This window comes from Opisthorchis viverrini (genome assembly GCF_000715545.1).
Source record: "Opisthorchis viverrini unplaced genomic scaffold opera_v5_155, whole genome shotgun sequence".
Classification (NCBI taxonomy): domain Eukaryota; kingdom Metazoa; phylum Platyhelminthes; class Trematoda; order Opisthorchiida; family Opisthorchiidae; genus Opisthorchis; species Opisthorchis viverrini.
The window spans coordinates 918,418-934,661 of NW_008751811.1; the positions used below are offsets into that span (position 1 = coordinate 918,418).

At 44.1% G+C, this 16,244-nt stretch overlaps 2 protein-coding genes across 2 annotated transcripts in view; one reads left to right on the top strand and one right to left on the bottom strand.

Moving 5' to 3' along the window:
• Positions 1–470: 470 nt before the first annotated feature.
• Positions 471–16,244, bottom strand: part of T265_07023 (hypothetical protein) — a gene marked incomplete at both ends in the record, with an annotated part of 64,894 nt that continues 49,120 nt past the window's right edge. Inside the window, 3 exons of the mRNA XM_009172444.1 lie at positions 471–1,039; positions 8,475–8,561; positions 12,242–12,391. Of these exons, the coding sequence (XP_009170708.1) occupies positions 827–1,039; positions 8,475–8,561; positions 12,242–12,391 (450 nt within the window). The remainder of the gene's footprint in view (positions 1,040–8,474; positions 8,562–12,241; positions 12,392–16,244) is intronic.
• Positions 8,749–9,045, top strand: T265_07024 (hypothetical protein; the record flags this gene model as incomplete). The annotated part of the gene is made up of 1 exon (XM_009172445.1): positions 8,749–9,045. The coding sequence occupies one exon, from the start codon at positions 8,749–8,751 to the stop codon at positions 9,043–9,045; it is 297 nt and encodes a 98-aa protein (XP_009170709.1).

Here is a 16,244-nt window from a genome sequence, read left to right on the forward strand (position 1 = left end):
ACATGCCCCCTCATCAGACTGACGAAGCAGTCTTTCGTTTTTTCTGCACCTCTTCGTTGTATTGGGGTTCAGCGTGTAAGAGTGCGAAACAAGCGGAATATGTTATGGACCCGAATAAAGTCACCTCGACTGGTGATGAAACGTTTGCAATTTAAGTGCCTGGTTCAGCAAAGAAAAAACCAACGACAGAAGCCATCCAGTACTAAGGTCCTCTGCCTCCTTAGCTGGGCTGTGAACAAGATAGCGAAATTGCCATTATTAACTATTTGTTTTAGGGCTCGGTTGCTTTTTCTATTGATTCGGTCATTTCTGAAGTGGTGGGTGAGTTGGAAAGTTAATATGGAGCTTTTAATTTCATTTTTACTGCATCAGTATGCCAACTCAGTCGATATAGGTGGCAGGTGCAAATATACGACAGAATATTACTGAAGCTAAATTTCCCGAGATGTTTGTTACCTATAGCATAGGGACGATCCCTTCATATATTTGTTGAAAAGCATATCAATAACCATGCGTGTACACGTATCGAAAGACAAAGCTTTCACTTCATAGTGAAATCTGTGCGCCTGTTATGGAGAACGCCACTAAACAGAAAGGAGTTTATGTTATCCAGAGGTGGTCCCTTCAGAGGATAGTCACCACCGTTGCACGGTCATTTAGCCGCAGCTCATTGCTTCCAAAGTTATCAAGTTAATGTATGTTTGTGGTGTTCTGGTTTAGCACTGGGATTAGATTACCAAGTGCGAAACAGCAACTGATGTATTTGAGCACAAGAATTCATGGATGGGGTATATACACAAGGGTTCGATGTGTCCACGTGTGTCACTTAGACCGACGTGCCGGGAGGAACGGGATCGTGGGGGAAGAGGGGAAAATCGTTTGGCACATGAATAAGCGGCACATGACTTGCAGGAATGTCCCGAAATATATCAGCACTGTAGTCATGCACGTGCGTTTCCTTCAGCTTGATTTCCCAATCCAGCCGCTGGACCATCATTAGTGATTCAGCCTCGTGCAACTGACGACAGAGTAGCTTCTTCTGGAATTCAATAGGAAGGTGAAAGGTAGATGAACCGTGTCGAGAAAAAGGAGACAGTCCTATAAAGTTGGAGAAAGAAGATTCCCAAGATGCATTTCTCGGCTTTGTGATACCCAGCGGAGTATTACACGAAACCGAATGGATACTAAAACCCGAGAAATGAAACGGATCCACCCTGTTGTTGCAAACTCCGAGGCTAGTTTGGTAATACGGAACGACAGATCACCGCCGCGCAAAAGCAAATGAGTTCAGTATGTAAAAACCAAGGGTGTGAAACAATTTTTCATTTTTATGCTGAAAAATGATACTATGATCTACCTGACTAATAGACTATTTTAGTAGCACCCCCGAGTTATTCAGAAAAAAGAACCAGAGAATAAGTCGATATCTGGCTTCACATCAATATAACCTTGAGTCCAAACCGAAGTAGGATGAAACAAACCGTATGAAAGGACAAAAGCGCGAGAAAAAAAACACTTCCGTGCTTTCAGGTTGACAAGAGTTTGCATAACTGTTGCGGTTGGCTGGTTTCAGTCTACCTGGAAGGGGACGATGGCCACTGCTGTTGACCCAAAAGAAAATCACGCCTCTGTTTTTGGGGGAATCATTACTCATCAAGGGAAATTTCAGTCATCTAACTCGCTCTTTTCACTTTATTTCAGTCAGTTCCGTTAATTGGATGAAGTTTCTTGCAAGAATCTGCTTATGGCATTTAACAAGAGACTATTATGAGTGGTGGACCGTCAGCTGACTAGCTGTTACACAAGAAGCTAAATCTACTAAACTGACAAGCGATCACGGTAGAGCCTCAGGCTCAGTTTCGAGGAAGGCGAACTGAATTATGATGAATTCTGGCTGAAGGAAAGATATCCAACAGTACATCAGGGAGACCTGATTACTTAGATGTATTATCTACGTACTGCAATCATTGTCCTTGATTGTGTTAAAAGCCACACGTTTCTCAGCATATATCTGGGTATTATGAAATCAGTTGGTTAATTCAGAACACAACCATTAAGTTATGCGGCAAGATTAGGATATCTCCTTCACTTTCTCCATAAATAAATGGTAATGAATATGTTCAGATAAAACTGGGTGGCTAGCAGGGCTAAGAGGTCATTTAGAACTGAATCGACGGGGCTGCTAGTTTCTGAGTTCCCACTTCAAACCATTGTAGGACACCATTACATACATGTGTTATGGGCAGCAGTTACGTTTGGACGCATTATGGAAGTATGGTAGTTTCTGAGATCCACCTCCTCATCTCAATCATTCGGTCAAACGTCCAATAAGGGAAAGAAGCATGTCGTGATATGCGGAAGTGGAGCAGAACCTTTTCAGTCAATGAGTCGAACGAAGTGAACAAGTGATTACATTTCACAGTAACCGGAGCATCAAGTTACGCCTCGATTCGTCATTTAGACGTTTTTTTAAGTTTGACGTAGAAAATATGGTTCAAAAAGTTCCAATTAGAGTGAAAATTCATATCTCCAATGAATGAATACGTAAGCAGAAAATCAAGAACTTTTTGTGGATAATCTCAGGAAAAACAGTACCTTTCGTGAGGTTTAGGGGAATTTTGGTCCAAGATTTAGAAAATTGTTATACCAGTCTCAACACGCGTTCGGTCCTAACACGTACTTATCTAGCGCAGGATTCCATGCTATTCGATGTTGAGTTCGATCATCCACGCAACTGATTACAAACCTGCGCAAGCACACACTGACATATTTTCGTCCCCAGGAAAATGTTTTGTGATATTGTATTTGGCACTAGCATTATGTCAATATTGCAGCCTGAATTTAGGCTTAAGAACTCTTAAGAATTCGATCACATAAAGAAGCTAACCGGAACTAACAAAGGTAATTCTATCTGTACGTAATGCTTGTCCATCCATCAACTACATAGACCAAACTGAATGTTGGTGGCTGTGCCAACCACAAACCCATCGCCATGCACCACTACGCCCCTAATAACCAATTGATGATGTCAACTCGGTTGGTGATGAATTGTTTGCAATCAAACTGCACAGCTCAGCGAACTAGCCAACGACTACCTACGCTATCTGAGCTACTAAAATATTCCTCTATGAATGGCGAACTGTACTCATTAGTTCTATTCGAAACAAAACTTTGCATAAACTCCACAGTGGTCAGAACAAATTCATCATCATCATGGACGGCATGACATCAGTGTTCAGCACTGATGCTTTGCTACCGTACTACCATGATTTATCTCGAAGCCTTATTGTGAACAAAAGGATAAAGGAGGAGGGGGAAGGGACTTAGTGCTAGCTGGAGGTGCCTACACCTCCAGACACTCATTCAGCTAATCTGTATATAAATTGGCAACACGAGCGACAGTGACATAGAGTAGGGCAATATCTTGCAGCGTCTCCAACCAGGAGCAGTGGGGATCATGCAGCTCCTACCCTGGTGGGCCAGTAGGACCGACTGCACCCAAACCGGCAGCTCGAACAGGCTAGGTCTCGCGGCCCTACAAGACAGCCGCGCTGTAGCCTGTTGCACACGTCCCTTGAGATTTAGGGATATAAGGCTTTGACGCAATAGGTGTCTCAAATTAGCAAACGCGATCCGGGCTTTGCAAATTCATGTATTGACCTCATCTGTCATACTACAATCGGGACTAATACAACTTTCAAGGTACGTAAAGCGCTCCAAAGCCTCCAGCGCCTCCCGCTGGATTGTATATGACGTGCTTAGTGAATGCATGTCCACGAGCATGACCTCGTAGGTGCAAAGCACAAAGAACACATAACAACGCCCATCCGAAAATACCTATGCCTTCTTAGCTTCTTTTCTTAAATGCGGACAAACAGATCAGATAAGTGCTGACTGAGGATTTCACCCCCGCCTGTGAACAATACGAGTGGAAGGTCATCCGGACCAGAAGCCCGGTGGTGCTTGAGAAAATATGTGCAATTATGAACCTCCGATTTTATAAGGGGTTCCACGTTTACTGCCCAGGGTTCTAAGTCAGCTGTAGGCTCCAGATGAGTGGCAGCTTGTGAACGTGGTAACTGTTGTTCGAAGTATTCGACCCACCGGTCGAGGCGCTCTTCTTTATTCAAGATGGTCACTGGCTTCTGAACCTTGGTGGTCCCGCTCACAGAAGGTTTCGGGAGACTAGTGACACGGATCAACTGAAATGATCTTAAAGCGGTACCGGCTTTTTGAGGCTCCTCCAGTCCCTTGGTTTCCGTCAGATTTCACGGTCAGTTCGCATACCCACTCTGACCTGTCGTCTGAAAATTTGTCGCGTCAATTTAAGTTCGGGACCGGCTGGGACATTTCTCTGAGATTTAAGCAGTGCCAGTGTTCGGTCTGGTATCCTGTGGTTGAGTGGGCCTGGTAGCGCCGAGCCACAAGCGAAACTCCCAGCAATGTGCAAAGAGGTGGCGATCTCGTCTCAGAATGAATTCGCATCTGATGGTGGTGCATTCGGAAGAGACTCTAGAAGACGATTCTGGTAAATTCGTCTAACATCCAATCTGTCAGTCTTTCAGCTGCCAGGCGATTTTTCCGCAAATTACGCGACCCTGGAAAACGAAGGGAGAAGCGACTCCGGACGAGTGCATGGTAAGAATGTACAAATGTGTTCCAAAACGACCGGAAGTCATTTATTGATCCGTGCCATCGATAACTGTGGCGGTGTGATCGATTTGAGTCACCAGTCCTACAAAACCTACAAGGTTAGAGTTATTAATGGGGTGGTGAGAGAGGGAAAGAAAAAGCATGTGAAAGAGGAAGAAAGGAGGCATCAGCAGTAGCATGTTTTCGCTTACTCGCCCTGCTGTATGCAGCGAGTAAAGCGATGGCACCACGCGACGACCGATGTGGCATGTAGATGTGCAGTTAATGGTAGCACGTAGGCTGGGATACTGTCAGAGCCCTGGACGACAAGAGGACGATTAGGGTCCTCTAGGGAGAATGGCAGCGAACTCCAAATGAGAAAGTGTCCCAAAAATAGCCTGGATACGCCCAACTATAGATTTGGCTGTGAATCCAACCGATACGCAATGACCAACATACCCACACATTGTTCGAAGTATTCGACCCACCGGTCGAGGCGCTCTTCTTTATTCAAGATGGTCACTGGCTTCTGAACCTTGGTGGTCCCGCTCACAGAAGGTTTCGGGAGACTAGTGACACGGATCAACTGAAATGATCTTAAAGCGGTACCGGCTTTTTGAGGCTCCTCCAGTCCCTTGGTTTCCGTCAGATTTCACGGTCAGTTCGCATACTCACTCTGACCTGTCGTCTGAAAATTTGTCGCGTCAATTTAAGTTCGGGACCGGCTGGGACATTTCTCTGAGATTTAAGCAGGGCCAGTGTTCGGTCTGGTATCCTGTGGTTGAGTGGGCCTGGTAGCGCCGAGCCACAAGCGAAACTCCCAGCACTGTGCGAAGAGGTGGCGATCTCGTCTCAGAATGAATTCGCATCTGATGGTGGTGCATTCGGAAGAGACTCTAGAAGACGATTCTGGTAAATTCGTCTAACATCCAATCTGTCAGTCTTTCAGCTGCCAGGCGATTTTTCCGCAAATTACGCGACCCTGGAAAACGAAGGGAGAAGCGACTCCGGACGAGTGCATGGTAAGAATGTACAAATGTGTTCCAAAACGACCGGAAGTCATTTATTGATCCGTGCCATCGATAACTGTGGCGGTGTGATCGATTTGAGTCACCAGTCCTACAAGACCTACAAGGTTAGAGTTATTAATGGGGTGGTGAGAGAGGGAAAGAAAAAGCATGTGAAAGAGGAAGAAAGGAGGCATCAGCAGTAGCATGTTTTCGCTTACTCGCCCTGCTGTATGCAGCGAGTAAAGCGATGGCACCACGCGACGACCGATGTGGCATGTAGATGTGCAGTTAATGGTAGCACGTAGGCTGGGATACTGTCAGAGCCCTGGACGACAAGAGGACGATTAGGGTCCTCTAGGGAGAATGGCAGCGAACTCCAAATGAGAAAGTGTCCCAAAAATAGCCTGGATACGCCCAACTATAGATTTGGCTGTGAATCCAACCGATACGCAATGACCAACATACCCACACATGTATGTATCATCGTTTGGCTGAACGTACCGGGTTGGTCAACCAACCAAAACAAGAACGACGATAGTCTTGGCATGGATTTCTGTCGGGCAATAAACAGACGTAGGCATATCACTTACAACCTATGGATCGTCGCAGAACTGCACTGCAATGTCAACGCTGACAGTTCAACGAGTGAAAAAGACCATAATTAGAACTGAAGGAATGAAAATTGGGGACAAGTTGACATGGAAACTTATTCTTGATACTTCCAAGTTGATAATTCCAGGGCTCCCAGTGTTGAGGTTGAACTGATGAGAGACTTTGGCGGCGTAGAAGAGCTGTTCGAATATGGTAACTTGTGCCTTCTTGTAGTTGAATAAGAATGCAGATGGAGGATTCTATCAGCATGACAACGCGATCAACGCAATTCGCATTATCGCGAGCTAGGTAGAGGAACTCTGCACTTGAATTGTCATTACACAACTCCCATTGCTAACCGCACTTCATACGTCAAACTAAAAGGCGTCTTTTTGAAACAAAGTGGAATCAACTCAATATTTATGGGTAGAAAAGGGTGTTGATCCTTGTTCAGGTGTGCTAATCACATAGGGGATCATCTAAGCGTTTGTGAGTACTGAAACGGGGTAAGTGAAGTCAGTATTCGCTATATTGCCTCATCAATGTTTAGCCGAGTAAGGGTCCTGTGCACAGTAGTTGATACAACAGTGGCCCAAATTGAATTAAAGAACAAACTGCAGGGTAGTGGATATCCAGTTAGTTTGGCCAGGTATCAGTTACGAAGAATGTTGGTACCGGTGGAGATATACAAGAGGGAACAGAACCAGGGACTGTGTTTACAAAATTAAGTGCAACGACTGCACTATGGTCTATATAGGAAAGAAGGCCACGGAACTTCACACCAGAATCGGAGAGCACAAGAGAAAAATCAAGAGGCCGCTGGGAAGCGCAGATGAATATCAAGCGTTACTGAAAGACAGCAATAGCACAACATGCACTGGATACAGGACACAAAACAGAATTAGAAAATGTTGAGGTTTTGAGGACGAGACTACGATCTACGCCACAGAGCGATGACCAATTCATAGAATGGAAGGCGTAGAACTGGTAGGAGTTTCGAGCACGAATTTAGATCAATTGAGCTGACACGTGGTGGTGTGCGGTTATCATAAACGGGAGTCATCAATAGCAGTAGCTAGGATCTGAACTGCACTTAATCATACCTACCTACCCACCTATCCTTCCTTCCCACCCCAACTAAACTGTTGTAGCATTTACGAGCCCAAACAGATAAACCAAATTCACCAGTGGCAGACGAGGTGAATCATCAATTGGAACACATTGAACCAAACTCCATAAAAAACAATGAAAAATTCCTCCAACCAATCAACCACATTACCCGACTAGAGCCGTTAATTGACACTCAACAGTGATACAATGCGCTAATACGAAGACATCTTACTGATTGGTTCTCCGTCTGCCTTAAAACCTGACCAACTTGGCCCGATGTAGCTTTTGTGTCAGAAGCAAACCGTTGTCCAGTTAAAAACTACCGATTGTTTACCAAGTCCTTCTGAAACTGATTTTTTGTTTGGTTGTGCTTCCGGACGTTATCCGGAGCAGTTCAATCCGGTAATCGCGATAAAAACGGAAGCTATGTGGAAGTTATTATGAACAATCATCAATCGTGTTACCTGGAGGTGGAAATGCTTAGTGATATGCTTGTTCAAGAGTTACGTTGGAAACCGTTGGAAGGTTTCTGTGATACATTATCCGAGAAAACGGATTAATTACCAATCAGAATTCAAATTGTGCACTAGAAGGCTATTTGCCCGTTAAGATAGTGCGATAACTGAGTTTTTAAAATTCGACTTTTTCCTCTCAGATCAAATTGACCCGAAACGCTATGAAAGGTAGCAATTTTTGAACACTGCCTAAAGTAATTCAGGACGCCGCATTCATGCCTGAATGCATACGTTGTCTGTAAACCTTCGGACTAACACAGAACAGAGAGAGGAAGAACTGGAGACAAGCCTGTCAAAAACCAGCTAGTCAAATCTCCCACACTGAGCAGTTGTGATAGGGGTGATACTTCCAACGCAAGTTGATGTTGCTTTGAAATAAAAGAATCAGAGTTGGGTGAAATGTGGCGGACTGAAAGTACACGCGAAACGGCACACTACTTCGCTACTGTTCAGCCAAATTACCCCGGGAAGCACTTGCATGACGAGATACTGATATCTTGAGCGTGATAAAAACATCAGTAGGGGCTACCAGCTTTCGTCAATATCGACGTTTGGAAACGAATAAAGCCAGGAAAACCAAAGGGCAAAACAAGACGAAATAACTCAATGGACGAACCTTTTCTTGCTGAAACGTATCCCGAATGTTTTCCAGCCAACCGATAAACATTCGTTGCGTAAAACGGTCGCGCACGTTTTCCTCGTCCTGCAAAGTAAAGTTTGCCACGTGAGTGGCAACGAAATACATGCAGTGGAAGGACAGAACCAGACAGAACAAACAAATTGGTTAGTTGTTACGTGTGACGGGGACCAAGTGGGCAGCAGCAGAATGGCAACGAAATCCATCACAAGATCCTTCAGTAGAATAGAGTAGCCGCTAAGTGTATCAGAATATGGGAGCGCAGACTAAGGACAGGCTACACGGGCGACCAGCCGGCTTGTCAACCATTATTCTTACCATTGCCAAAGTTGCCACTACTGTAACCATTCGTGGAGGAGGAAAGCATTATCGAGTGAACAGTCAAGCTGGAAGCGTAACGAAGTTTGACAGGCAGACTGCATTCCCGACAAACGGCACGCAGCAGCCCGTGGTGCATCAGGTCTGGCCAGATCCGTCTCTCGCTGTGTTCGTGGACGTGGCTTTAGATGGTTTGGAAATTTTAGCGTGTGAAAAGCACAAGTTCGATTAGACCAGGCAAATTAACCACCTTGTTTACGAACAGCATGTGTTTTGTTCATATGAGATTAGGCCACGGGGTTGGGAAACGCTGCTAGTATACGACCCAGAAACTCCCAAGTTCGGAACCAGTGAATTGATACCAGAACCTGCACAGAATGCACATCGGTACCGAGAAAGACTTGTGTTTCCCATTCTGTCGGTAAGGCAAAAGTGCTTTAAAAATAATATAGACACGGGCAAGCAACGTCGAGCTGACGCGCAAATGCAAAAATGGCTTTATAAGACAGTGCACATCCTTGCATGCTGGATAAGTTTCCATTCCAAGAGAACTTACAAGCGACAGTGACTAGTTCTTTTCGTCAGAAATTGGCTTTGGTTGTCCCAGTTGCTAGACCACAACACCCTCGCTAATTGTCTATCAAGCGAATTTCAGACAAAACCGGGTTGTCACATAAATCTAAAGTAACTCCACTGACGACAGCAAGGAAATCTACGCACTGGCTGTTGTAAACTGCACGCAAGAATGTCAGATGAATCATGGCTGATAGAATTTTCAAGCAAGAACGCAACTGATGTCAGTGGCGTTGATAATGTCAGTTTGCAGATTATCTGAGTGAGTGCTTGGAGGTGTAGATACCTCAGAATGCTGGCTGTAGGTTATCATCGGGTTCATTCGTCAATTACTCTTCTAGTCATTTAACCCTTTAAATGTAATTGAATATACCTTGCGGTTGTGCGGTAGTGAAGCATTGATGTTGCTGTCTCTGGTGGTGGTGATATTCATGACGATGCTATCAGAAGGGGATACATTGGTGCTCATAAGGACTGAGTTCGTCATAAGTTAGGCTGCAAAGGAGAGGTTCTTCCGAAATTCGAACGGCTTAAGTGACAACACAAAAACAACACACGATCTGTGAGTCTTTAAAAAAAGATCAGTTAACACCAAATATTAAAAAATATAGAAACTCACCGAAACTCGACGCTTCTACACAAGGATAACTGCTTTTCAATAAGGTAACACCGAAAACACTTCCTTTTTACAGTCCAAAAGGCAGCGGTCTGACTCCAGACTACCACTTTACCTGAAGTTTCCGCATACGTTTCGAAAAAAAATACCAACAGACCTATGAGGACACAATCCTGTCAAGATCAGGCAATGTAGGACTGGAAATTGGTTGGAGTCACCACGCTGAGGCGGATGTCGATACTGGTGAAAAACCGTAGTCCTCAACCATTAGGAATACGTCTAAATGGTTCACAAGAACCTACACAACAGTTTATCCCCAGAAGATTTGCGACGCAGACGAAATAGCACAATGGGGATTCGATCAAGTGAACTGGCTAATAAGGGTACCGTAATATACAATCTGATTAATTTTCATCTCGCTCCTGTAGGTAGAGTCCTGCCGTTTATCAAAGCCCTATCCATTCATCTACGCTCATGGTCAACTCAATAAACTGACATATCATGACAAGCCCGGTAGTACCTACTCAGAGGAACGAAATTTTTCAAGTGTTAACTGGCCTACCCTCTTATTGCAATACGTGCACGCCGAACGGCAAACACTCGCAAATGTGGCACGGTTCGATCAGTTACAATGCTGATTCTTATTGTATTTCCGTATGCTTTGATTGTCATCCGCTGTATTACTCTTGTGCAATATAATTCTTCGGATTGTCTCCTCTACATTTAGACACCATACTGTATAGCTCACCATTCTGTCCCATTGGAATAAAAACGTTACTCCAGGGGTAAATATTTTCTGGTGGTAATCGTCATCCCTACGAACTTTGATATTAAGCTAGGTTGTTTCTTTGTGAGGAGAATTACGTATATAGCTGTAGCTGACGGAGGGAGAGGGAGAGAGAGCGAAGCTATTGTTACATCGTCAATGCCCTGGTAAAGCAGTGAACCGATAATAAAACCACTATGGAGTGACCACCGAAGGGCGGATTTGAAAAATTGTCGCTCCAAAAGCATGGAGGCTGTTTATGGTGTTTTCGCTCACCAAGCGTCCACAAATTTCACGCACAAATTTCCTCAGAAGGAACATCGTTCTGGAACACTCAGACTTCCTTAAATCGAAGTGTTGCTTATTTGTAACTGGAGGATAAACAGTTTCACGTAGGGGCGTTTTGCAGAAATAACATGGTAGAAGAGTATCAATGAGCGAGGTGAGTAGAGCTTAACCACAAATTGTTGATTAACCATCATTTTCTGAATTGTTTCGGATGCGTAGAACTCATTTCATCCAGTAAGCAAAACGAGGTCAAGATTAAAGTCACTCGTGTGATGCCCAATTGGGTTAACCTGCCGGACCCTCACTGCCAAAAAAATCGAACTGTCAAAATATTTCCTACGAGGCAGTTTTAGAAGGAAGTAGGAAGGTTTTAGAAAGGCAGAAGGACTGTCGCTCGTAGTATGGGGAAGAATGCACCCCAGGAGAGAGAAGCGGTCATCCAAAATAGAAACATCGCAGGGGGATTCAATGTAATGTCCACGGGGCTGGATCTGAACTTCTTCACTGTCTCAAGGCCATTTTCGAAAAAAAATCCAATTCTGTTTACGCTGTGCTATTTAAGTTAAAGTACATACGTTGGGAACGTTAGGTATTTCGAACAAAGTGTACAGCACCGTGGAAACCACGAGCATTCCCAACATACGGAACTTCACTAACACCAATTTAATTTTGAAAACTACACAGTTGGAAGTTGGGAAACCAAGAAATGATCCTATGTAAATCTAAAGTGACTGACTCAAGGGGTATCCAACCTGCAATAAAAACGAACCGTTGCGTCGAACAAGAACCTCTTAACTTCAAGCCGAGTAACTTTTGGATTTCTGAAGGGAAGCACTGGGCTTATTGTAGAGTGAACATGAATTTCACTAAAACATCTTACGAAAACTACCGGGACGTCTTAACGTGAGTGAGGTTCAGATGCTCGTTGGTCGGTTCACAGACCAACGGCAGTGATGCATCAGTCTCAACACTGATGTTGCTGTTTCCGATGATGATGACACCAAAGTAATTTGGTTCCGACTGTTTTCAAGTTAGAGGGGTGAAACCACCAACTAGCCATGCCTTCTGTGGTAGTTGTGTTTGAGGTTCATCAGGCCTGTAACTACAAAGCAATTCAAATAGGTACTGATAACGGGCAAACTGCGTGTACAGGAAAACAGTCGAGAAGATAAACAGGGAACTCACGCGTTGCTCTGTCTTCGAAACAGGTGGTACATAGGTTAAGTCTTTATAAGCCATTGCTGAACAAAACGAGAGTGGCTTAGACAAATTGGCCAGAGCAGCTCGAGTTTGTGCACGCAGACGAGCCTGTTCTGCACATAGCCGGAGGTGCTCCTGAGGAAATTGGGACAACGTAAACGCAGGTTAAGTTTCGAGTAGCAGAAAAGCAAGTGTCCCATATACACCTGGTTGCAAGTGGGCTTAAACCGGGTGCAGTGAAATGGTTACGGCGTTCTTGAAGTAACAATCAGAGGAAAAGACATAATATACCCAACCCCCAGTGTTCTTTTCTGTGATGACCTTCAATCTAATGCGATCTTATGGCTATGCTGTTGTCCCGAACTTGTTCCTCTCAACTAGCAGTTATTTAGAGGATGTTATGAAAGTACTTCCACTAATAAAGCACGTAGTGCTCTTCCAGTCTCTCTCTAGCGGATGAAACAAAATGATTTGCGTAGACGACAGGTAGCGTCAGAAAAAAAAACGGAATTTACACTGTTACTCGACAGGCATCGGAAGTGAGGATAAAAAGGATAAAAAACAAGTGCAACACAAATGTAGGAGTACGTTATATGCTGCTCTTGACTATCTATTCTAGCCTTTTTTCTCAAAACATCTACGGCCAATCACATTATTTGTATTGGGTGTTTGAATGACACTTCGACCGACGTTTCTTTCTTCATTTCAAAGCAACCAGTGAGTTGCTTTGAGTGTATATATATATTTGTGTCTTTGTACATCAGTATATGAGTATATCGTGTGGGTTGGCCAGTTCAAAACCTAGAGGGGGCAAAACACAAGCTAATCGCGTCTGAGTTGAGACGTTTAAATGATTACCAGAGGGCTAATACATCGAGAAAACAAGTACATGTTCACTGTATCAGGGAATTACACTCACACATCGCATAGCCGAAAAAGCTTAGCTGGATTCATAGTAGACGGTTCGGTGATCTACATTCTTACGGGCAAATCGTCTCATTCCAAGTAGAGGGACACCGTGTACCCACTCTGACCAAAACACAAGTGGTGGAGCATGATCTGGAGTGTGAGGGACGGGTCCTCAGAACTAATACCACTATGGGTGTGCGACATAGCACCGGGTGGATACACTGATTCGCGTGTCAACATTGACCGAAAATTTCAACGCCGCTGATCAGAATTCGATCGGGTAGACAAAACAACTCAACTATTCATTCGATAGTCTGAATCGCATGCTAACAGTCGGTGGAATTATCTTGCCCACTTGAATGTCTTCACGTGTTATTCTTTGGTGGGCTGGCAGTTCCACATACCCTCAGTCGAACGACAGCCGAGAATTGCCGATCAAATATTTCCTCTTTTGAAACGATGCATCACATAAATCACTGTAAATTGCATCACCTGACCATTGACGACATCAGGCCGTAATGATGCCTATCAAGGCAACTTCGGGAACCCGAATAGATCAAAAAGCACATCCAGTCTCTTGTGGTCGATGATTTGACGACTTTAAGAAACAGTAGCAATTAATATACGTGTATTCATACGTCATCCGGAGTTAGTGCGGTTACACGTGACTTACTGAAGCACTTAATTGGTTACTTGCCACCAGGTTCCACACCGAACGTATTCACTTAGGTAAACAGAGAAGCTATAGGGTCTTATTAGACCTCATCAGCAATATCTATCCTTGGCTGTGCTGGGGGGTGAACTCCAGACATCCGACTTACATGGCGAACGTGTCAGCATTACTCCGTCATCACATGCTGGATACGTCTGAATTATCACGTCTGAGAGTGTGTTTACGCTACATTCCTTGTGGTACAAGTCTCAGGACTGGCTTTCAAAGCTCACGCGAACAGCTTACGGTATCTGAAAATCCCCCGGTATTGAAGTGCGTCAGCGTCTTATGCTGGGCTTCCAGATGCTGTAGTCTTAAGGAGTTATGATTTCGGCAGATAGTCGAAAGGCTTCTGAATTCCAGAATACGAAATTCAGTTATTCAAGTTCGGTTATCGCCGGGGCATGTCCTGTCCGTGGACCTAATGTACATCAGCAGCAGTTGCAGGGGCGACCTCTGTGTGCCATGCACGGATTGCACAAAGTTCCCACTGCCAATATTTATTCAACCTTTATGTATGGAAAGGAATTTAATAGCTGCGCCTAGGGTACAGTAGTTGGTATCGTTGAACGATAGTAGCATCGTATTTAGCCGGACAATGGACGGTGATATAATTACTCGAGTACATAACTGGTATAGTTTCTTTTTTCTACTTAGTAATCCTAGGAAGGTCTCTTCACTCTCGCACCCATGAATGTCACTGTCCACTACTCGAGTGGACAGAGCTCTGATTCATTACGATATAGCTTTGGAGTCATGTTTGGTCTGCCACGCGACCTATGCTTATTGCCCATACCCTGCCATTTCGCATATGGTCGTAACTGCCAAGGCGCCTCGGAGGACTTGGAAGAACATTTCGTGATGTCGTAGCGAAAGCAAAGCCAGTTGTCGGATACGGTTTTTCTAAAAGTATCTGAATCACTGCTTAGGAGGATTTTAATCGGGCTGTTGGCCAGATTTCTTCAAATTTCGAGAACATTGGCTCACCGAATACTGAAAGGTAGAGGATTCAAGCGTCCCAGTTATGTTCGAGTGAATAAAGCCCACACGATAAATTTCCTACCTCATCTATAGTTCCGCTTCCAATTAGCGATACTGCAATATTTAGTCCTGATTTACTTTTTGCCGATGCTGCAACTTTCCATTCAGATCGTGGTCACGATTTGTGAAATAATGCTTTACATAGCTATCAAAATGATTCAGTCATTCGGATGTATCAAAAGAAGTCGACAGCTGGCTGTTTGGTGAGGTCTGCGGAACCAAACTATGGCATAACCTTACTTTTCCGGTATGACTTGAATTCCGAATTTTGTGAAAGATTGCCAAATGGGACTGCCGCGCCTTTGTGTGTGTATATGTATGATCGAGCGTTCTCCTTGCAGTGTATTCCACCTTACTATTTCCGGAGAGTAAGATAATTTGTAAGCAGGTGAATTGGTAGGAGACTAGCACTCGATTAGCTACCCTCTCAAGATCTCAAAACACTGCATTGTTTCCTCTACAGACACGCGAAGACTAAGGTTTATCCTTTGACTGTATATTAAACAGTTGGAGACAGATTCTGACGCGTATTCTTATGTGTTCCCGGCATTTCTTCAAAAAGTAGATGACGTACAACACATCCGTATATACTCGCCAGTCTAGCTTACCAATAAAAGCTACTTTGATTCTATCTCTCCAGTTAATGGTATTTTCTCTGTTCTTCAGTTAGGAACTTCGTTATCCAGAGCTTATTTTTTTCGGCTTGTTTGGCGTGATAGTAGTTTTTGAGCTTGCGGCCGAATAAGACACGATATACACCTAGACCGCATTTAAAGAATAATCAGTTTTTGGGGGTCACTGAAAATATGAAAGCGGTGGGATTGGTTAAATACTGATTTACCCGTCAGTATGCTACCTGGAGTAGTAACACATGTTTTTGAAAAATGTGCTCGCTGACGGAAAATTTTGCCTTCTGTGAGTCAGTGTTCACATTTTTGTTGCTTTCCCAAGTCTAAACATCACGCTACTACCTTTCGGCCAACTGAATCTTCTGATTTCCCGTTTCTGGACAGCTGAAGCAATGAAGCGCTGCGCATAGACATCTGAGTTGTGGCCATACATGTGGTGACAAAATGTACACACTGATCATCTGTCTTTTCATTACTTTTTCCGGGAGAACTTTAATTCATACGTTGATTCCTATATATTATACGTCAGCCCACAAGACCCCAGGTAAAGTTTACTGAACTGTTATAAAGACACTGTACATACTTCCCTGCAGTATTAAACGCACAGTTGTTGACTGTACGCAAAAATGTATCAAATACCCAGAGAACTAGACATTCCACATTGTGTGTAACTCCTCTTAGGGATTTCGGGATACGC